Genomic DNA, 22570 nt, shown 5'->3' on the forward strand with positions numbered 1-22570 from the left:
TCACGAACCCTCACTGCAGCAGAGGTTCTGAATACTAACTTGCTGGATGTTGCAGACAACGGTATGTATTGAACATCTGAAATACACATTTAAGGAAAGTAAATGCATATTAAGCTGATATGTAAAACGTATCTTAAACTTTTCAGACTGCACACTTGACCTCACAGACACCAATCTGTCCATGCCATGCGAGCAAAAGCAACCATCTAGCCGTTAGTGATGAGTGTTCTATTGTGCGTGTATGAATTCGTTTGAATATTACACGAAAACTGTACTGCACATTAGTTTGTGATTCGACGTTTTAGCTAAAACGTGTAGAAGCTACAATCACACCTGCCTCCATGTCACATGACTGATTAAACCGGAATTTGGCTACCGGCTTCCGGGACCGCCCATTTCGTCCGACTGCGGACTGAAGGAGAGAAAGGTAAATGTTATGATTTCCATCTATACTATTTGCTAATTCAGAATTGTGTGACAGAAATTGACAATCGGCATTCATCCGCGCTTTTAAAATTGAAATGAAACCCAGTAGATCGATATATGGGGGCTTGAGCTGTCTCCACTCCCAGACTGTGATTTTTCCTGTTAGCCCAACCAACCCCCACCCCAAAAAGAGAGAGGACACCCCTTCCTACGAGGTGATAAACATTAGCCTACGAAAGAGAATTGACGAAGGCAGGAGATTTGACATACCGAATTAAAAACATCCGTTTGAAAACCTTTATTAACTAGCTAATACTATTCTAAACGTGTATAGCTAATTAATGGTAAGCAGTTTTATACTATGCAGCTAGCTCTAACGTTTATGAGAAGTGTGACTAATAATTGCTTGTTTTCCGTAGCAACTTTTATGACACATCTGTTCTTTACTTTATTCTTGGGAAATGGACATTAAACCCAATCGTTCCTTACAAAAAAAAGATTGCAGTTTTGAACGTGCAGTAACTGCAGCCGACTGTTATTTTGGACGCAGTATTTGCAGCATACTGCACTCTGACTGCTATCTTGTTTCGGAAGGGTGGTAAATGTTATAGTTTAAGTACCGGTAGTTAGTTGGTCGAGGAGGCATCATTTTATCACCTTCCCAGTCTGCACGTCTGTGTTGTAACGAGTTAACACTGGTTATGTGGTGCTTCCAAGACAACTGGGAATTCGGTGAAAAAGAGGTCAAATGATTATCGACATTCAAAACTATTTGTCCAGTCGGTCGTTTTTATCAGGTAGTCAGGAGAAATCTCAGACTTCAGTGTAATCGAGACAACTAGATATTCGGGGAGAAGAACGACCCACTGGACAAATCGAGTAACCAGCTGTTTTGAACGCGGCATATTTATTTTTTCACGTTTTATTTAACTAGGCAAGTCAGCTAAGAACAAATTCTTATTTACAATTACGGACTATCTGGGAACAGTGGGTTAACTGCCTTGTTCAGGGGCAGAACAACATAGTTTTACCTTGTCAGCTCGGGAATTCGAACCAGCAACCTTTCGGTTACTGGCCAAAAGCTCCAACCACAAGGCTACCTGCCGCCCAACATATTTAACTGTGGCGTTTGTAATTTGACAGATGGATATATTGTGGGATCTCCGTTTACTGAGAATACATATTGCTGATGCATGGGACAATGTGGTAGGATCCACATTGGCAAGTTCGTTTATCCTTGGATCCCATGCGTAATGTTCAGAGGATGACACAGCATATCGAGGATGCTACCCTGCGGGTGAAATGGTACAGATGCTGATCAGTTTCCAGGTGGCAATTGCCAGAGACTGGTTACCATCTTTTTGGTATTTGGGAGACCCCTTGCTTGTTAGCTGAATGCTAAAACTCAGTTTTCTTACATATCCACCTCGATGTTAGAGAACGGAGTTGCGCGTTCCTCAGCTACATGGTTGTTAGCCTGCATGTAATTATATGCAGATTGAGCATTGTCCCTTTATGGTTGCTATAAATGTTGACAAATTTGAAAATCAAAACCGATAAGAGAATAGAGGAGTACAAGAAGCCGGCTGCTGTGTGTGCGCATTGGTGTCACACTTGCTGCGCGCGCTAAAGCCGGAGATCCACCCACGTGGTAACTCCAAAGTGGGTTTGGGGGAAAAATGTTTGCCACTAGTTAGCACAGCCTCAAAGTCAGAATTGGCTATATCTTAAAACATTCTAAAATGTTTTATTTTGTTCTTAATTTAAGGTTAGGCATAACGTCGGGGCGGGAGATCTAATGGTTAGAGCATTGGACAAGTAATCGAAAGGTTGTTGATTCGAATCCCCGAGCCGACAGAGTAAACATCTTTCGTTCTGTCCCCGAACAAGGCAGTTAACACACTGTTTCTTAGTAGGCCGTCAATGTAAATATGAATTTGTTCTTAACTGCGTGCCGACTTCAATAAAAATGTAAAAAATTAGTGTGGTTTGGGTAAATTGTAGAAATGGGCGGGTATGACTTTGTGGCTGTGGTAACTAGTGACGACCGAGGAGGCTGTTGGAGCAACATGGCGCCGCACAGCAAAGCAATCCTACACGCCTTATCGTCTCACGTTACCGGAGCTTGTCAGAACTGAGGGTTTGAAAGTTATCCACTATCCGTAGACTGCATGCATGTGGCTAGCAATATTAATGTTTATTGTGTGACAGTCGTCAGGTCTGCCTTGTTTGTTGTCCCGTGAATTTGTATCTATGTATGTTTTTCGGGACTGAAAAATGACCGGTGTATGGCTTCTAATGCTAATGTAGCGTAGGGAATAATACATTTGACATTAGCTCAAATACTTTGTTTGACTGCACAACTATTCTGTCCGCATGGGTGTCTGGTCTTTCTGTTGTAGTAGCATCTGCATTAGAGAAGCGATTACTGATATACGGCGATTACCGACACGTGAACTTGGCTGAGAACCTCCGCTCAAAATGGATGCCGCTTCAGAGCCAGCTCGTGAGCCTTGAGGAAGCAGGCGAGCCATGATCCCAGATTTACCCCATTATTAATTAGTCCTCTACCGAATGCCTTTCTCTGAATAGCTTTGGCTCTCATCTTGAATTACAGCTATTGTAAATAACAACAGTAGTGGTGGAATTGTGGTGATAATCAATAACAAATAACTGATGTAGTTTGCCAAGTGTACGGTCATTGACTAGAACCTGCAATGTTCAGAACGTTGTTGATCATACAAATCTAATATACAGAGGACACTGTCATTCAATTCTGTCCAACAGATGTGAAGTTGTTCTTTATGCTCTCTGGGATGGGATCTGGCAGATGGGTAGTGATTGGAATGGAATTTCTTTTTAGGGTATGACACACCACAATACTTTAGAAACAATTGGCCCCTGATGTCCCCTGTAAGGCTTGTTATATTAAGCTATGGGTTACATATAAACATTATTTGGCAGTAGCTACACGTGCAGTCTTGACAGGTGTTTTTTTCCCTTCCTTTCCACCACAGAAATGCATTACTTTTTTTGGCACTGCCATTGGCCCATTGACCTGGCTGGTACTGTTCAGTTACCTAGCTTTCGAGTTGAACAGATATTTCAGAGGTCATCACATCTAGTGTGTTTGTGCATGGCCATCCAGGCAGTACAGTGCTTTTAAGGCCGACTGTCGGGTAGGCTATGTTATATGTGAACAATGTCTGAGAATCAGAGGCTATCAATTCAAACGTTACGAACATGCCATGTAGATGCCACTGTTTAGTCATTCCCTTCAGCACTCTTTTTTTTGTTTGAGACTGCATAACAAACACTACACTTCCCATGATACTACCATTCACACCGACTAACACCTCAAATAATCCACTACGACATAGGTAAACACAACTTTCTGCTTTGTTATGGCGACAGCCTGTGTCTTAGGCGTCTGTGCTCCCACCCACACTAGTCATGGGGTCCGTTTTGGGATTATGCATCGGCCTCTGTTGCATTGGTGGTTGAACATGAACGTCCCCGCCCCACACATACACATTCATCACCCTCTGCTGCCTGTCAGGCCCGCTGGATGACTGGAACTGGTGGGTGTGGTCTCGGATGGGTTTCACACATCCCCCTCCCTTCAAACCCTTCTCCCTTGGGCTATCCTGCCTGGTCAGTTCTGCACTGCAGCACTATTGCTGCGGGAGTAGGATATATACTGATTTAATTTAGTATGCACACAGGTAATGCTGTTGGAATAGGAGGTGATTGAGATATATGGCCATGACTGTTTGCTCATCAAGGAACTCCACTGAATCCTTCATGTATGTGAAGTGCTCCCTCATCCTTCCAGAGGGAACGATTTAGGCTTCAGCTATAGGGTGTGGCCAAAAACATAGGGTTCTTCCCCTCAGGGTGAATCAGTTTTTCATTCGCTGTCTTGCTGTCAGTTTGAGTGCGTCAGGGTGAGCACAGGGAGACCCTCCAAAAGGCTCTACACAGTCTACGCAAACTAAGGCGATGGAGGTCCGTTTGCATCACTTCGTAGTTCTATGTACATTTGTGCGGCTGAATTTTTGGAACTTGACTCAAACTGACCCTTTTTGTCTTCTTTTGTGTAGACTGGAGAGACCTTTTTAGCTCCGGAGTGTCAACTCAGCACCAACTCACTCTCTGTCTCTGACCTTAACCAACCACAACCTCTCATTGCCATTTCCTTTCTAACTCCCCCACCGGTCTGAGGGTGTAGTAGTTCTAGTGGAAAATGTCTATTTCAACATTTCTTTAAGTTTGCTGTTCCACCTGTCCATTTGAAAGGTGCTGGGTTTGTTTTGTGTGCTTTTCTTCTCTGTCTTGTAGTCAGTGTTTATTTTGGCTTCTTTCACCTGCCAGAAGTGTAATTTCCCTTAGAAAATACTGACTCAGAATGACTCAGGGCTTTTCCCAACTGCTCTTTGTGTGTGGCTGAGACGGAGAGAGGGTGTGTGTCTACTGTTAATTCAAGAGTGAATGGCCGCTAGAATCCAACATATTCTATTGGGACAATAGTAGTGATGCGGCGAAAAAAAATCAAGTTATATATTGCAATATTATTTTGGATGATATTATATTGATACTTTGACACCAAGTATAGATTTTTAAAGCAATTAAATGCTAGGTAGCTAAAACTGCCAGGGGTTTTTATGCACAGAAAAGTCTTGGGTGGGTCTCCTATGTCTAAACCGTTACAAAATAAATAATAATAATCGTGTCCATGCGTATACGGAACATATTCAGACCCCTTCCCCTTTTCCACATTTTGTTACGTTATTGTTATTTCAAAATGTATTAAATAAAAAATCCTCATCAACCCACACACAATAACCCATAAAGGCAAAGTGAAAAATGTTTTTCAGATATTTTTTTTACCGGATACCTTATTTACCGAAGTATTCAGAGCCTTTGCTATGAGACTGGAAATTGAGCTCCTGTTTCCATTGATCATCCATGATGTTTCTACAACTTGGAGTCCACCTGTGGTATATTCAGTTGATGGCACATGATTTGGAAAGGCAAACACCTGTCAAAATACGGTCCCACGGTTGACAGTGCATGTCAGAGCAAAAACCAAGCCATGAGTTCGTAGAGCTCCGAGACAGGGTTGAGAGTCGAGACACAGATCTGGGGAAGGGTACCAAAACATTTCTGCAGCATTGAAGGTTCTGAAGAACACAGTGGCCATCATTCTTAAATGGAAGAAGTTTGGAACCACCAAGTCTCTTCCTAGAGCTGGCCAAACTGAGTAATCTGGGGAGAAGGGCGTTGTTCAGGGAGGTGACCAAGAACCCAATGGTCCCTCAGACAGGGTTCCTCTTTGGAGATGGGATAATCTTCCAGAAGTACAACCATCTCTGCAGCACTCCACCAGTCAGGCCTTTATGGTACAGTGGCCAGACGGAAGTCAGTTCTCAGTAACAGGCACATGACAGCACGCTTGGAGTTTGCCAAAAAGCACCTAAACAAGAAACAAGGTTCTCTGGTCTGATGAAACCAAGATTGAACTCTTTGGCCAGAATGCCAAGCGTCACATCAGAAGGAAACCTGGCACCGTCCCTATGGTGAAGCATGGTGGTGGCAACATCAATAAAACGATTTAATCAACTTTAGACTATAGCTGTAGCGTAACAATGTGATAGTCAAGGAGTCTGAATACTTTCCTGAAGGCACTGTGTTCAGTACCAGTCAAGTTTGGACACACCTGCTCATTCAAGGGTTTTCTTTATTTTTACTATTTTCTACATTTTAGAATAATAGTGAATACATCAAAACAATGAAATGACACATTCAAAATATATTTTAATTAGCCATCCCTTGCCTTGATGACAGCATTGCACACCCGTGGCATTCTTTTCCAACATTCTTGAAGGACATCCCACATATGCTAAGCATTTGTTGGCTGCTTTTCCTTCACTCTGCAGTCCAACTCATCCCAAACAATCTCAATTGGGTTAAAGTCTGGTGATTGTGGAGGTCAGGTCATCTGATGCAGCACTCCATCACTCTTCTTGGCCAAATAGCCCTTAAGCACCCTGGAGGTGTTTTGGGTCATTGTCCTGTTGAAAATGAAAAACAAAACTGTTTTTGTTATGGCGTATTGTGTGTAGATTGATGAGGAAAAATAACAATTTAACACATTTTAGAATAAGGCTGTAATCTAGCAATGTGGAAAAGTACTTTCTTAAGGCACTGTGTGTTTATATACATATCATTTTTCGGGATGGAAAAATGTTTTCAGTTTGAACTTAAATGACTAAAACAAGATTTAAAGTATGTAGAAAAGATAATGGACCTAAAAAAACTCAGCAACAACAAAAAACGTCAATTTTTCAGGACCATGTCTTTCAAAGATAATTCGTTAAAATCCAAATAACTTTGTAAAGGGTCTAAACACTGTTTCCCATGCTTGTTCAATGAATTATAAACAATTAATGAATATGCACCCGTGGAGTGGTCGTTAAGACACTAACAGCTTACAGACGGTAGGCAATTCATGTCAGTTATGAAAACTTAGGACACTAAAGAGGCCTTTCAACTGACTCTGAAAACACCAAAAGAAAGATGTCCAGGTCCCTGCTCATCTGTGTGAATGTGGCTTAGGCATGCTGCAATGAGACATGAGGACTGCAGATGTGGTCAGGGCAATAAATTGCGAGACTGTATTGTGAGGCGCCTAAGCAGCGCTACAGGGACTCACCACGGACAGCTGGCAGACCACGTGTAACAACACCTGCACAGGATCGGTACATCTGAAAATCACACTTGGGGGACAGGTACAGGATGGCAACAACATCTGCCTGAGTTACACCAGGAACGCACAATCCCTCCACTAGTGCTCAGACTGTCTGCAATAGGCTGAGAGAGGCTGGACTGAGGGCTTGTTGGCCTGTTGTAAGGCAGGTCCTCACCAGACATCACCGGCAACAGCGTCGCCTATGGGCACAAACCCACAGTCACTGGACCAGACAGGACTGGCAAAAAGTGCTTTTCGCTGACAAGTCATGTTTTTTTCTCACCTGGGGTGATGGTCGGATTTCCATTTATCGTTGAAAGGAATGAACGTTACAATGAGGCCTGTACTCTGGAGCAGGATCAATTTGGAGGTGGAGAGTCCGTCATGGTCTGGGGCGGTGTGTCACAGCATCATTGGACTGAGCTTGTTGTCATTGCAGGCAATTTCAACGCTGTGCGTTACAGGGAAGACATCCTCCTCCCTCGTGGTACCTGCAGGCACATCCTGACATGACCCTCCAGCATGACAATGCCACCAGCCGTACTGCTCGTTCTGTGCGTGATTTCCTGCAAGACAGGAATGTCAGTGTTCTGCCATGGCCAGCGAAGCTCACGGATCTCAATCCCATTGAGCACGTCTGGGACCTGTTGGATTGGAGGGTAAGGGCTAGGTTCATTCCCCCAAGATATATCTGGGAACTTGCAGGTGCTTTGGTGGAAGAGTGGGGTAACATCTCACAGCAAGAACAGGCAAATTTGGTGCAGTACATGAGTAGGAGATGCACTGCAGAACTTAATGCAGCTGGTGACCACACCAGATACTGACTGTTACTTTTGATTTTGACTCTCCTTTGCTCAGGGACACATTATTCAATTTCTGTTAGTCACATGTCTGTGGAACTTGTTCAGCTCATGTCTCAGTTGTTGAATCTTGTTATGTTCATACAAATATTTACACCATGTGAAGTTTGCTGAAAGTAAACGTAGTTGACCGCAAGAGGACGTTTCTTTTTTTGCTGAGTTTGTTAGTTCTTAAAAATAGTAATCACAAATTAACCACATTCATTAGTATTTTTGTCGTGCCCTGGGGCCTCCATTAATTTAGTTGTGTTTGTGTCACTCGGCTAGGGTACGTTATGGCAAAATGTGTAGAATTGCAGGAAATTGGCTTTATAACTGCACGTTTTTCTCTGACTTGTGGAATTGTAGGAAATTAGGTTTTAAACGGCTGCAGTTTGTCACTGCGGACAGCAGAAGGACCTCAAATGTTCGGGTAGCGACCACTCCAATGGCCACGCGCACCACCTAAGTACCATTTCTGAACCAGAATAAACCCTGTCTAACTCTCGTTGGCTGTACCTGTGCCAACGCCAGTATTTTAGCTTGTTCTGTCTTTTTAAAAATAGTGAGTCAACATGTTTTGAACACTTATTTTCATGACTGATCAAAACTCATTTTCTCATGCTCTGCAGCAGACATATAGTGAGCAATAGGTGTGTTTGGAACATCAAATCGCAGTATTGAATCGCACTAACCTACATATAGGATTATGAAATCGTATTGTGATGTCCCTGACAATATGCCTGTCTCATGGGGAATAGAATTGTATCCCCTGTGTACCAAACCATTGTCTCTGTCATCTCAGTTATGAATCCAATCTGACCTCTCTCTCTCCCTCTCTCTTTGACAGGGCGATCAGAGGACAGACGACCACCACATTGGCACACCACCGAGCCTTGCTCCCATTCCTGGGACTAAACACGGTTCAAAGTGTGAGTGCTGGTCAACAACGCCTAAACACCATTCTCTCTCTCTCTCTCTCTCTCATAGTCTATCCCTGATTCTCTCTTCACCTCCTCCACCCTCTTCCTCCTCTCAGATTTCTGTACAGGTCCGAGTGCGCCCATGCAGAACCACATGAAATGAATAAAGCACCACAGCCTATAACGGGACCCCCCTCTGCCACCCACCCTGCCCCCTCCCCCGGAATCCAACAGGTAATGGGAATCTACTGTTTGTTTTAATTGGGGCTTCAATCTTGTCTCATGGTTGTTTGTCCAATCAGTAACCATATTGTTGATCACTGTCTCTCCCTCTTTTCCTTTTCCTTTCCCTTTCACAGGCCACCTTCCCTCCTGGACAACCCCCTTCTGTTGTCTTTGCCACCCCACCTCCACAAATGAACCCAGCACCACAGCACCGACAGGTTCGCCCTCCGTCACCCCACAGCTTCATTTAGTCCCTAGTACAGTATCTTAATCTATTGGTAGGAATGTAGATCCTGCTTAGGGCTGTTGTGACCGTATTACCTCCACAACGGCGGTCAACAGTCATGAAGGCAGTCAAATTTCAAGTGATTGTTTAGTAATTAGGCTTCTCCAAGCTCTGATGCTCCAGATGGTCATTAGTAGCCTACCAAACTTGCTAACTGCATGGTACTCAGTGCTGTAACACTTCATGTTGCGCAACATTTCTATAGGCTGTCAAATTCCATGAGAAAACAGAATGATGGCCTCTATTAAAAATAGGAGGATCCCATCAGCTTTCAATAGGCTAGGCCTCTCAAAAATGTATTTCTCAACTTTCCTAATATTAAAAGCACATGGCTTTTCTTTAAAATAGAAGTATAGCCTACCTGGCTGGCTTGAAAATGTACCACGGGAAAAGCCTCCTCCATTTGCTATTTAACCTCTTGCTCCTACCTGGCACGCAGGTGTCCCATCTAGACATCTGGAAATGCAAATGCGCTACGCTAAATGCTAATAGTACTAGTTAAAACTAAAACGTTCATTAAAATACACATGCAGGGTATTGGGGCGGCAGCGTAGCCTAGTGGTTAGAGCGTTGGACTAGTAACCGGAAGGTTGCGAGTTCAAACCCCCGAGCTGACAAGGTACAAATCTGTCGTTCTGCCCCTGAACAGGCAGTTAACCCACTCTTCCTAGGCCGTCATTGTAAATAAGAATTTGTTCTTAACTGACTTGCCTAGTTAAATAAAGGTAAAATAAATAAAAATAAAATTGAATTAAAGCTACACTCGTTGTGAATCCAGGCAACAAGTCAGATTTTTAAAATGCTTTTCAGCGAAAGCATGAGAAGCTATTATCTGATAGCATGTAACACCCCAAAAGACCCGCAGGGGACGTAAACAAAATAATTAGCATAGTCGTCGCTACACAAACCGCACAAATAAAATATAAAACATTCATTACCTTTGACCATCTTGTTTGTTGGCACTCCTAGATGTCCCATAATCACTATTGGGTCTTTTTTTCCGATTAAATCGGTCCATATATAGCCTAGATATCGATCTATGAAGACTGTGTGATAAACGGAAAAAAATAGCATCTTATAACGTAACTTCATTTTTTTTAATTAAAAAGTCGACGATAAACTTTCACAAAACACTTCGAAATACTTTTGTAATGCAACTTTAGGTATTATTAAACGTTAATAAGCGATCAAATTGATCACGAGGCGAAGTATATTCTTTAGCTGTCCGTCTGGAAATAATGTCCGGGTAATTCTCAACCAAAATATCCGGTCGACCGGAAGAAATGCGTTGCCTTGCGTCTGTTTGACCAAGAAACAAAGCCTAGGCAAATGACAAGACTCTAGACAACGTGTGGAAGCTGTAGGTATTGCAACCTCAGCCCCATTAAATGTGGTTCACCTTTATCAATGGGTTCAAGTCGCGCATGGATATATTTTTCCATTTTCAGTGATCAGATTTTCCTGCGCTTTTCGATGAAACGCACGTTCTGTTATAGTCACAGCCATGATTTAACCAGTTTTATAAACGTCTGAGTGTTTTCTATCCACACATACTAATCATATGCATATACTATATTCCTGGCATGAGCAGCAGGGAGCTGAAATGTTGCGCGATTTTTAACAGGATGTTCGAAAAAGTAGGGGGTAGGAGTAACAGGTTAAGTGCATCGATTACTGTTACCCCCCCCCTGTTTTGAGACGGGTGCATTATAATGGTACTTTATAAATCAAAACAAACTTCTTATATGTAATTTGGACTTTTTCTTATATGTAATTTGGTCCTGTGTAGCTAAGTTGGTAGAGCATGGCGCTTGTAACCAGGGTAGTGGGTTCGATCCCGGGACCACCCATCAGAATGTATGCACACATGACTGTAAGTCCGTCTGCTAAATGGTTTATTATTATTATATGTTTTAATATGGTTTGTATCACAACTAAAGTGGTCAAATAACTTCTTAAAATTAAGCACATTAATCCCTCTTCACAAGTCGTGTAGAGCCTAACTGGCATAAATAAGCAGCGGTTGAGTTAAAGATTTTGTGAATTTTTACCATAAACATACACCTTTATGTAATAAAAGTATTACATATGTCATCGCATTTGCGGTCACTTTTGATAATGGTGTTTCCCTCCAATGGAACATTGCTGCGCTAATAATGTGAAGAAATAGCCTAATAGTTTATCAACATTTTAAGCTACGTTCTGAAATGTTGTCAGCCTCATTCTGTAAAAAAAAAAAAATTGACGCTAGGGGTTGTATTAATTTGGGATCTATCGCATACCACAACTGTCCCAGACTTATTTATTTTTCGCATAGAATAGGTCAACTTTTGTACTATGGGGGATATTAGATTGACATAGGCTCGTGCTTTTGCTGTTTGTTAGGCCTACTCATCTTGTTGACTGACAAGAAGTAAATGTGGACAGTTCTTCCAATATCTTTAATATGTACCTCGGAATTGCAGAAGGATGCGTGCAGTTGCGTCCCTGATGTGTCTGTCTTCACTTGTAACCTGTGAGAAAGACCCGAGATCACGTGCTGGAGAGCCATGTGAGTGAGAGGTGCTTCGGAGCATGCAGCACTCAGGGAGAAGGGAATTATCATTATTATATTTAGCCCAAGGGCACAATGGCCACTGGCCGCAAAAGGCATAGATTTTTGTAGAGAGCATTACATCCACACAAAGGCCGAGAAATTCGAGACATTATCAATTGCTTGTCAAATTGTGAATGAGAGACTGATGAGGTGTGTACAGCCTGCACAAAAAAAAACAAAGCAGAGCTCATGCCTTTTCACGTGACCTTTTTTCAAATCATCATTAGTCGCATCATGCAGCCAATGTATTAATAATCTAAACATATAGCCCAACATTTGTAGAACTAAAGGTACATAAATAACTCTAAATGAAGCATATAGGAGGACCTATTTCTTTGTTAAACACTCAACACAAATATTTTGGAGAAAATAGACTTTATTTTATTCAGCTTTGTTCAATTGTGTTCTTCATACTATATAATAATGCCATGGAATTCTAAGCAAATCTTGTCTGCTAAATGAACTAGTGATGCCCACAGCCATATGACATATCCAGATCAGGACCTAATATAAGGACAACTCAGAATATGCTATTAGGTTCTTCTGAAATGGACACATTTTCTTCATCATGTTTCTTTAGACCTGTCTTAAATAAATCATGGATGTATTTTGAAGGTGAGGGCTATATTACATGGATTTATTTTGAAGGTGAGGGCTATATTACATGGATTTATTTTGAAGGTGAGGGCTATATTACATGGATTTGTTTTGAAGGTGAGGGCTATATTACATGGATTTGTTTTGAAGGTGAGGGCTATATTACATGGATTTGTTTGTGGTCCTTCTGTAGCTCAGTTGGTAGAGCATGGCGCTTGTAACGCCAAGGTAGTGGGTTCGATCCCCGGGACCACCCATACGTAGAATGTATGCACACATGACTGTAAGTCGCTTTGGATAAAAGCGTCTGCTAAATGGCATATATTACATGGATTTATTTTGAAGGTGAGGGCTATATTACATGGATTTATTTTGAAGGTGAGGGCTATATTACATGGATTTATTTTGAAGGTGAGGGCTATATTACATGGATTTATTTTGAAGGTGAGGGCTATATTACATGGATTTATTTTGAAGGTGAGGGCTATATTACATGGATTTATTTTGAAGGTGAGGGCTATATTACATGGATTTATTTTGAAGGTGAGGGCTATATTACATGGATTTATTTTGAAGGTGAGGGCTATATTACATGGATTTGTTTTTTGCTATATTACATGGATTTGTTTTGAAGGTGAGGGCTATATTACATGGATTTATTTTGAAGGTGAGGGCTATATTACATGGATGTATTTTGAAGGTGAGGGCTATATTACATGGATGTATTTTGAAGGTGAAGGCTATATTACATGGATTTATTTTGAAGGTGAGGGCTATATTACATGGATTTATTTTGAAGGTGAGGGCTATATTACATGGATTTATTTTGAAGGTGAGGGCTTTATATTTATTTTGAAGGTGAGGGCTATATTACATGGATTTATTTTGAAGGTGAGGGCTTATTACATGGATTTATTTTGAAGGTGAGGGCTATATTACATGGATTTATTTTGAAGGTGAGGGCTATATTACATGGATTTATTAGACTTTTTAAAAATGTAAATATTCCAAAGGTCTGCGTCAGTGGCTTTGGAAGCCAGGAGATGCTAAATGTGTTTGTTAATTAATGGTCAACAATCACAGGCTGACGAACTGTCATGACAGCCATAATCGTGCTACGTGTAAACTCTCATTCTTTCCTCTTGATACCATCTCTTACTGTTTAGTGTTCAGTGAGTGTACGTTCCACACTCCAACCTGTCATTGTTACTGCTAGAAGGCAAAATCATTCTCTCAGATGAGACCTGTATAGTGTTCTGAATCCTCTTGTTGAGCCCTGCTCCATGCCTGCCTATCTCTCACTCTGTGTGTTTGTGTGTGTCTATGGAGGAGGGTTGTAATCTGCTGCTCTCCAGCTGGTGTCCTATTAACCTCTGACCTGTGACCTGTCTTGCTCTCCTTTTCTAGTTTGCCCCCGGGCCCCGTGCTTTACACCAACAGGTACTAACAGCCTAACCAGGGACTTGGGTGGGCTGGGTTGAAATAGGGGCAGTGTAGAGTTCTCTCTATACTTGCATTTCCAAACTGTTTTTGAGCACTGAATGTTGTAAAACCTACACATGTTTATTTTGGTAGGCTAAGAGATTGAATCTGCTGTAGAATCCTATTCCAAAAGTATTCTGGGATCCCTTATTCATTGGGAACTTGTCATGTTCACACACCAGGATTTCCCTTAGCGGGTAATTATTGGCTTTTGTCCGATTTACATATTAATTGTAAAAATAAATAAATAAGTGGATAAATTAAATTGGCTCCAGACAAAAAAAATAAGTGCGAAATAATGCTTTTTAGGCTATTCATTGATGGAAATAAATTTGACTGCTCATGCTTATCGGTTTGTAGGCTAATTTGCAAAATTTAGTGGAATTAAATTGGCCTGTGTGTACATTATATTCATTATGTATCTTGTTTATTACACGCATACAGATACAGAGCCTTTGAGTAGAAAATGATCTGTCGAACAGCACAAGAGCTGCTGCAGCATCTTGTGGTGCTTTCAAGACAACTAGGAATTCTGGAAAAATACAAGGCTAAATCATGATGTCAGCGATTTTCAGGTCGGAAAGTCGGAGCTCTAGAAAGAGTTGGATGATTGTTCAAAACTATTTTTTTATCCCCCCAGTTGTCTTGAACACACTGAAGTCAGAGATTTCCGCGCTCCAAGTTGTTTTGAAGGCGGCATCAAACTGCAACATAAGGCAGACTTCATCAGCGCGTCACACACCACTTTGCAATGAGCTGGAGGCAACTTGCTTTTTGAAGACATACTTAATTGTTTGAAACCTAAACGTTTTAATACATACACTGAACAAAAATATAACATGAAACAATTTCAAAGATTTAATTGAGTTAGAGTTCATATAAGGAAATCAGTTAGGCCCTAATCTATGAGTTTGGTCACAGATACCTTAACATTTAAACAATAAATAAAAGTATGGATGGGGATCAGAAAGCCAGTCACTATCTGGTATGGATCTCGACACGGTATCTCTGTGCATTTAAAATTGCCATCAATAAAATGCAATCATGTAAATTGTCCGTAACTTATGCCTGCCCATACCTTAACCCCACCGCCACCATGTTCACAACATTGACATCAGCAAACCACTTGCCCACCCGACGCCATACACGCTGCCTGCCATCTGCCCGGTACATTTGAAACCGCGATTCATCTGTGATGAGCACACTTCTCTAGCATGCAAGTGGCCATCGAAGGTGAGCATTTGCCCACTGAAGTCGGTTACGACGCCAAACTGCAGTCAGGTCAAGACCCTGGTGAGGACAACAAGCACACAGATGAGCTTCCCTGAGATGGTTTCTGACAGTTTGTGCAGAAATGATTTGGTTTGCTCAAAGCCACAGTTTGATCAGCTGTGCGGGTGGTTTATCTCAGACGATCCCGCAGATGAAGAAGCCAGATGCGGAGATGCTGGACTGGCGTGGTTACACGTGGTCTGCGGTTGTGAGGCCGGTTGGACATAATTTCTCTAAAACGAAGTTGGTTGCGGCTTATGGTAGAGAAATTAACATTCAATCCTCTGGCAACAGCTTTGGTGGACATTGCTGCAGTCAGCATGCCAATTGCAGGCTCCCTCAACTCGAGACATCTGTGGTATTGTTGTGTGACAACTGCACATGTTAGTGGCCTTTTATTGTCCCCAGCACAAGATGTACCTGTGTAATGATCATGCTGTTTAATCAGCTTCTTGATATTCCTCACCTGTCTGGTGGATGGATTGTTTTGGTAAAGGGAAAATGCTCACATCTCTTTATTTCAGCTCATTGAAACATGGGACCACACTTGTTCCGTACATTGAGGCATTTCTTACCTTGCTTCAAAGTAGCCTATTAGATCTCCTCTCATTTTGACATGTTCATTTTTGTCACTTGAAAGTGCTCGCATGTGTTGTGCCCTTTTGACAACTATCGTTTCTGGTTCATTCCCGACTGCATTGTGTGCATTGCTGCGCTTATAATGTGATGAAATAATATTTGATCAACATTTTAAACTAGAAGTTCTGATCTGTTGCCTCATACTCTTTGCTTTCTGTTTTTATTATTTTTATGTAGCCTTTTTATATAGCCTACTGGTTGTATGAGTCTGTTTGGATTAGACTATTTCTCAACAAGCTGACCAATAAAATAAGTAGCAAACCTTTCTACTCTTGATTGACAGACTAGTGATTTTGCTGTTTGTTACTCTTCTTGCTGGCTGAGGAAAATACATTTATTCTAACATGTTTAAAGTGCACATCAGAATTCAGTAAGAAGGACCGTACATTGTTCCATTCTCCACTTGCATGTTCTGTCCATATGAATTACCATATACTAAATGTGATTTTTGTCATTCTGAGCATAGTGGGTGGATGTCCTAATCAGGTTATGCACCCAATGCATATTGGTCTGGTAAAAAAAGCCAAATGTCCGGCGCCATATTTTCCTAACGGAAACCCTGACACACACACACACACACACACACACACACACACACACACACACACACACACACACACACACACACACACACACACACACACACACACACACACACACCGACTCAGTGTTCTATGTTAACTTTGCGCATGGACACGGTTACTCACACACCTGCATTTTTAAAGGACTAGGAATGCATTCTGCTTGTTAGTTCACTACTGTGGGGATTGGTTCTCTGCTTTCTATCAACTGACTGCTGCTCTCTCATTCTCTCCCCCTCTCATTCTCTCTCATTCTCATTCTCTCCCCCCTCTCTCATTCTCTCTCATTCTCATTCCCTCTCCCCTTTCTCATTCCCTCTCCCCCTTTCTCATTCCCTCTCCCCTTTCTCATTCCCTCTCCCCCTTTCTCATTCCCTCTCCCCTTTCTCATTCCCTCTCCCCTTTCTCATTCCCTCTCCCCTTTCTCATTCCCTCTCATTCTCATTCCCTCTCCCCTTTCTCATTCCCTCTCTCCCCTCTCATTCTCATTCCCTCTCCCTCTCTCTCATTCCCTCTCTCTCATTCCCTCTCTCCCTGTCTCTCATTCCCTCTCTCTCCCTCTCTCTCATTCCCTCTCCCCCTCTCTCTCATTCCCTCTCCCCCTCTCTCTCATTCCCTCTCCCCCTCTCTCTCATTCCCTCTCTCCCCTCTCTCTCATTCCCTCTCCCCCTCTCTCTCCCCTCTCCCTCTCTCCATTCCCTCTCCCCCTCTTTCTCCCCCTCTTTCATTCTCTCTTTCATTCTCTCCCCTCCTTCATTCTCTCTTTCATTCTCTCCCCTCTTTCATTCTCTCCCCTCTTTCATTCCCTCTCCCCTCTTTCATTCTCCCTCTCCCCATTCTCTTCCCCTCTTTCATTCTCTCCCCTCATTCATTCTCTCCCCCTCTTTCATTCTCTCTCCCCTTTCATTCCCTCTTCTCTCTCCCCACTCTCTTTCTCTCTCCCCACTCTCTTTCTCTCTCCCCTCTCTCTTCTCTCTCCCCACTCATTCCCTCTCCCCACACTCATTCCCTCTTTCTCTCTCCCCCTCTTTTCTCTCTCCCCACTTTCATTCCCTCTTTTCCCACTCCCCTCATTCTCTCTCCCCACTTTCATTCCCTCTCCCCACTCTCATTCCCTCTCCCCACTCTCATTCCCTCTCCCCACTTTCATTTAATCTCCCCCTCTTTCTCTCTCCCCACTCTCATTCCCTCTCCCCACTTTCATTTAATCCCCCCTCTTTCTCTCTCCCCACTCTCATTCCCTCTCCCCACTTTCATTTAATCTCCCCCTCTTTCTCTCTCCCCACTCTCATTCCCTCTCCCCACTTTCATTTAATCTCCCCCTCTTTCTCTCTCCCCACTCTCATTCCCTCTTATTCCCCCTTCTCTCATTCCCCCCACCCCCTCTCTCTTGCGTCCGTGTGCATTCACGTGGTGTCTGGGATGTGCTGCTGAAGGGAGGATTCAGGTCACTGCAGGTAACACTTCTCCTCTTTATTTTTCCAGAGGAGTCAGTCTGTCTGTAGTTGGCAGTGTTCGTGCCTGTGGTCCTGCCATTTTTTGGCTTTAGTTTTGCCTAAAGAGAAGCATCAGAATGTAAATGAAGCAACACAGAACATTCTAGTCTTATTCGGTTTTTACCAGTTTCGATTCTGCCTTTATGAATATGCTGTTAAAGTGTCAGAACAGACTGTTAAAATTGTTGTAGTATCTGCCATAAGGAATGGCAAGGGGAAATATAATAGTCCTCTTAACGTTTTAATTGTTGAATGTTCTTTACTAAAGAGCACTTTTCCATAACTTGCTCCTCTCTCCTCCTTCTCCTTCCTCTCTCCAGCCGTACTACAGCCGGCCCAGCAATGCCCCCCGGGTGCCCCCCAGCAGCACGCCAAGGCCTGTGGCGTCCACACACGTCTACCAGCCGGGCCAACAGATGATGATGATCCCCTCACAGCAGATCCCCTTCCCCAACCAACAGGGCCCCGCCTACTTCATACCCGGACAGGTAACTTCACCCCGCCCCGTCCACCAGGGTGCTCCATCTGTACTAGGCCACTGTCATTCTCTTTACTCAGACATTCACTATACCTTTTGGGACTGTTCCTTTGCACCAGGCAAGCTAAATCAAACGCAGCTATGGTATTTGGAAAGAAAGGAAATGGTTTTTGAAACCAGGTCTGGTAGCAACTAGCAAGGCAGTCCCCCTCCCCGTCTGTGAGGGAGGCCCCACATGGAGTGGTCTGGTGACCCCCTGGCTCAGGGACAGATTCTGCTGAGTCTGGCCTCTGCTCTATGGAGCCAGTGCTGGGAAAAATTCCCCTCTCCCCTTCCACAGGCGATCAGCTGACCCTCCAGTCCCTTCCTGATTGTGCTGTGCTTAAAAGCACCACAGAGAGAGACGGGTGGCTGTTACTGTGTGTTAGAGGGAGGTAGAGGGGTGCAAGTTAAACCTTAAGAGAGGTTTTCCTGCCTTGTGTGTGGGACAAAGAAAGGTATAGGTGTGTGTGTTGAATGAGTTAGATCAAATACTAGTTGGCAGGCTGTCTTAGCACCTTTTCCATCCTACTCATTGTTTTGTAGTTGAATTTTTGCTTGCCTGTAATACTCTGGGCTTGGGGAACATTATACAATGTACCTTTTTAGATAATATCTAAACCATTCTGTCATGTCTCTCTCCCTCAGTACCGGTCAACGTACGTGGCCACCCCTCAGCAGTACCCGGTCCCACCGGGCACTCCAGGCTTCTACCCAGGCACCAGCCCAGCTGAATATGGTACATATGGTAAGAGGCTCTGTTTGGGCCTCGCCTGCCGATACCCACCTTTACCCAAAACCACAGGCCTCAGCTTAACACTGCTCTCTCCTGGACACACCTCAGCTTAACACTGCTCTCTCCTGGACACACTGAAAACAGGGATATCAATTCCTGAGTTTAATTTAAATGTATTTTCAACAGAATTTCAATGGACTAAATTCAAGTGAAATTGAATTCAACCCTGACACACAGGTCAAATTCCAAACCTGTTACTTATTTCGGCACCAATAAGTAATTCCCAACAGTGTTGTTCAAGGACTTCCCTGTTCATTTTGTCGGGTAACGAAGGCTGGTGATGCAGAGTATGAGTGCCCTCTAGTGGTATGTGTTTGCCAGTACAGGGGCTATAGAAAGCTCACTGGTTGTCCTGAAAACAAGCTTGGTGACCCTGCTCACAAGTCTGTGTGCTATGTAGTGGCTTGGTCTGTCTGCACAGTTGAACAGTGAACAGCCATGGGCAGAGCCGTCCGTATATGGAGTCTACTTTAGAAATGTTAAGTCTTGACATGCATTACTCCAACAAGAGAAAGGGGGGAGTTGATGTGTGGTTGTGTGTGTGTGTGTGTGTGTGTGTGTGTGTGTGTGTGTGTGTGTGTGTGTGTGTGTGTGTGTGTGTGTGTGTGTGTGTGTGTGTGTGTGTGTGTGTGTGTGTGTGTGTGTGTGTGTGTGTGTGTGTGTGTAGATATATTTCTGCATATCAATATTTCTGTGTGTGTGTACTTTGTATAGATTTGGTCAGATGTCAATGTAGAGCTGTTTTTCAACTGCAGACGAGAAATCTTTCTTCCTTCTGAGCTAAAACATTTAGAGGAGTGAGCACATTTTCAGAAATTTTCCCTCGTGCTGCCAGTCTAATAGACTTAGCTTGTGTGCTTATGTTAGTCACATGCTCGCTCAATGCCTACAAAGGTACTGACTCATGTTCTCTCATACTGTACTCGCACCTGGCTAACACATGCACTGTCACACACATGCACCAGTCTCCCACTAACATTGACTCCCTTTTTGTTTGGGCCTCTGCAACCATGGAAAGACAGACAAACGTGCACAGAGCCTCTGCCCGTGTGTGTTTTGAGACCGGGGCAGGAATGTATTTGAGTCTGCTCCAGTAGGAAGGGAAGTCAGTGTGACCTCAGGCTCAGCTCACTGGTGGTGATTCCAGTTTTGGCAGCAAATACTAGTCTTGAAGCTGGTGCTCTGGAGGTGTGTGAAACTCAAATATCACCCCCCCCCCCCCAGTCCCTCACAGATTTGTCTTGCTTCAACTCCGACACCGAAGGAGATGGCTTCAGTGGTTTCAGTGCACAGGAGGAAGAAGATAGTGACCAATGACTTTCTTGGTAGGCTACTGTTTTAATTTTTGTTACAAGCCGTGTTTCGTTTAAAGGCTGTGTAAAGTTCATTTGTTTCAATGTGCCGGTAGGCACCTGCGGCTTATAGACATGTGCGGCTTATTTATGTACAAAATACATTTTTTAATAATTCAGTGGGTGCGGTTTATAATCAGGTGCGCTTAATAGTCCAGAAATTACGGTACCTGAAAGGACTGGATATGTGTAAGCAGTATGGTGATGGCTCCTCCGGCCTAGCTCTTCAGTAGGCAAAGTGGAACTTCCACTTGACTGTTTTCACCTACACAATCCTTTTGAGATTTTCACACCTGAGGGAGTGGGAACTAGAGGGGAAGATGGAAGCAGATTGAGTACATGTTAGCTGGTGACGGATTGACATTGAAAGGGGCCTATGTAGTGCGGTAGTGATCATTCCAGAAATGCCTCTTCATTTCATCCCCTCAAGCCATCACACTAGATTTGACATGCCCAGTTTATCAAAACAAATTTTATGTCACATGCGCAGAGTACAACAGAATTCACCTTACCGTGAAATGCTTACTTACAAGCCCTTAACCAACAGTGCAGTTCAAGAAATTGTTAGGAAAATATTGACTAAATAAACAAAAAATACTTTTTAATTGTAACACAATAAAATAACAATAACTAGGCTATATACAGGGGTACCGGTACCAAGTCCATGTGCAGGGGTACCGGTACCAAGTCCATGTGCAGGGGTACCGGTACCAAGTCAATGTGCAGGGGTACCAAGTCAATGTGCAGGGGTACCGGTACTACCAAGTCAATGTGCAGGTTAGTCGAGGTCATTTGTACCGTTGAAGTCAGAAGTTTACATACACTTAGGTTGGAGTCATTTAAACTCGTTTTTCAACCACTCCACAAATGTATTGTTAACAAACTAGTTTTGGCAAGTCGGTTAGGACATCTTCTTTGTGCATGACACAAGTAATTTTTACAACAATTGTTTACAGACAGATTATTTCACTTATAATTCACTATCACAATTCCAGTGGGTCAAACATTTACATACACAAAGTTGACTGTGCCTTTAAACAGCTTGGAAAATTCCAGAAAATGGCTTTAGAAGCTTCTGATAGGCTAATTGACATCATTTGGGTCAATTGGAGGTGTACCTGTGGATGTATTTCCTACCTTCAAACTCCGTGCCTCTTTGCTTGACATCATGGGAAAATCAAAAGAAATCAGCCAAGACCTCAGAAAAAAAATGGTATACCTCCACAAGTCTGGTTCATCCTTGGGAGCAATTTCAAAACGCCTGAAGGTACCACGTTCATCTGTACAAACCATAGTACGCAACTATAAACACCATGGGACCATGCAGCCGTCATACCACTCAGGAAGGAGACGCTTTCTGTCTCTTAGAGATTAACATACTTTGGTGCGAAAAGTGCAAATCAATCCCAGAACAACAGCAAAGAACCTTGTGAAGATGCTGGTGGAAACGGGTACAAAGGTATCTATATCCACAGTAAAACGAGTCCTATATCGACAACCTGAAAGACCGTTCAGCAAATCAAATTTGATTCGTCACATACACTCGCATTAACATCTGCTAAACATGTGTATCGAAATGCTTGTGCTTCGAGTTCCGACCATGCAGTGATATCTAACAATTTCACCACAACTACCTTAAACACACAAGTGTCAAGGAATGAAGAAGAATTTGTACATAAAAATATATGAATGAGCAATGGCCGAATGGCATAGGCAAGATGCAGTAGATGGTATAGAGTACAGTATATACATATGAGATGAGTAATGTAGGGTATGTAAACATTATATAAAG

The 22570-nt window shown here is 42.9% G+C and overlaps 1 protein-coding gene across 10 annotated transcripts in view; it reads left to right on the forward strand.

Moving 5' to 3' along the window:
• Nucleotides 1-363: 363 nt before the first annotated feature.
• The window catches only part of LOC123992600 (eukaryotic translation initiation factor 4 gamma 1-like), an 82679-nt gene continuing 60472 nt past the window's right edge, over nucleotides 364-22570 (forward strand). For 4 of the 10 annotated variants that reach the window (XM_046293862.1, XM_046293866.1, XM_046293864.1 and 1 more), the window contains exons 1-8: nucleotides 2460-2566; nucleotides 8867-8948; nucleotides 9056-9173; nucleotides 9299-9382; nucleotides 14051-14083; nucleotides 18054-18074; nucleotides 18434-18601; nucleotides 19279-19378. In XM_046293862.1, coding sequence (XP_046149818.1) covers nucleotides 9099-9173; nucleotides 9299-9382; nucleotides 14051-14083; nucleotides 18054-18074; nucleotides 18434-18601; nucleotides 19279-19378 — 481 coding nt within the window. In that variant the 5' untranslated portion in view covers nucleotides 2460-2566; nucleotides 8867-8948; nucleotides 9056-9098. Of the gene's footprint in view, nucleotides 428-2459; nucleotides 2567-8866; nucleotides 8949-9055; nucleotides 9174-9298; nucleotides 9383-14050; nucleotides 14084-18053; nucleotides 18075-18433; nucleotides 18602-19003; nucleotides 19089-19278; nucleotides 19379-22570 lie in introns of those variants that run through there. The other 6 variants (XM_046293863.1, XM_046293865.1, XM_046293868.1 and 3 more) reach the window with 6 other exon arrangements.

The sequence above is a fragment of the Oncorhynchus gorbuscha genome, linkage group LG13, assembly GCF_021184085.1.
Source record: "Oncorhynchus gorbuscha isolate QuinsamMale2020 ecotype Even-year linkage group LG13, OgorEven_v1.0, whole genome shotgun sequence".
Taxonomy (NCBI): Eukaryota; Metazoa; Chordata; class Actinopteri; order Salmoniformes; family Salmonidae; genus Oncorhynchus; species Oncorhynchus gorbuscha.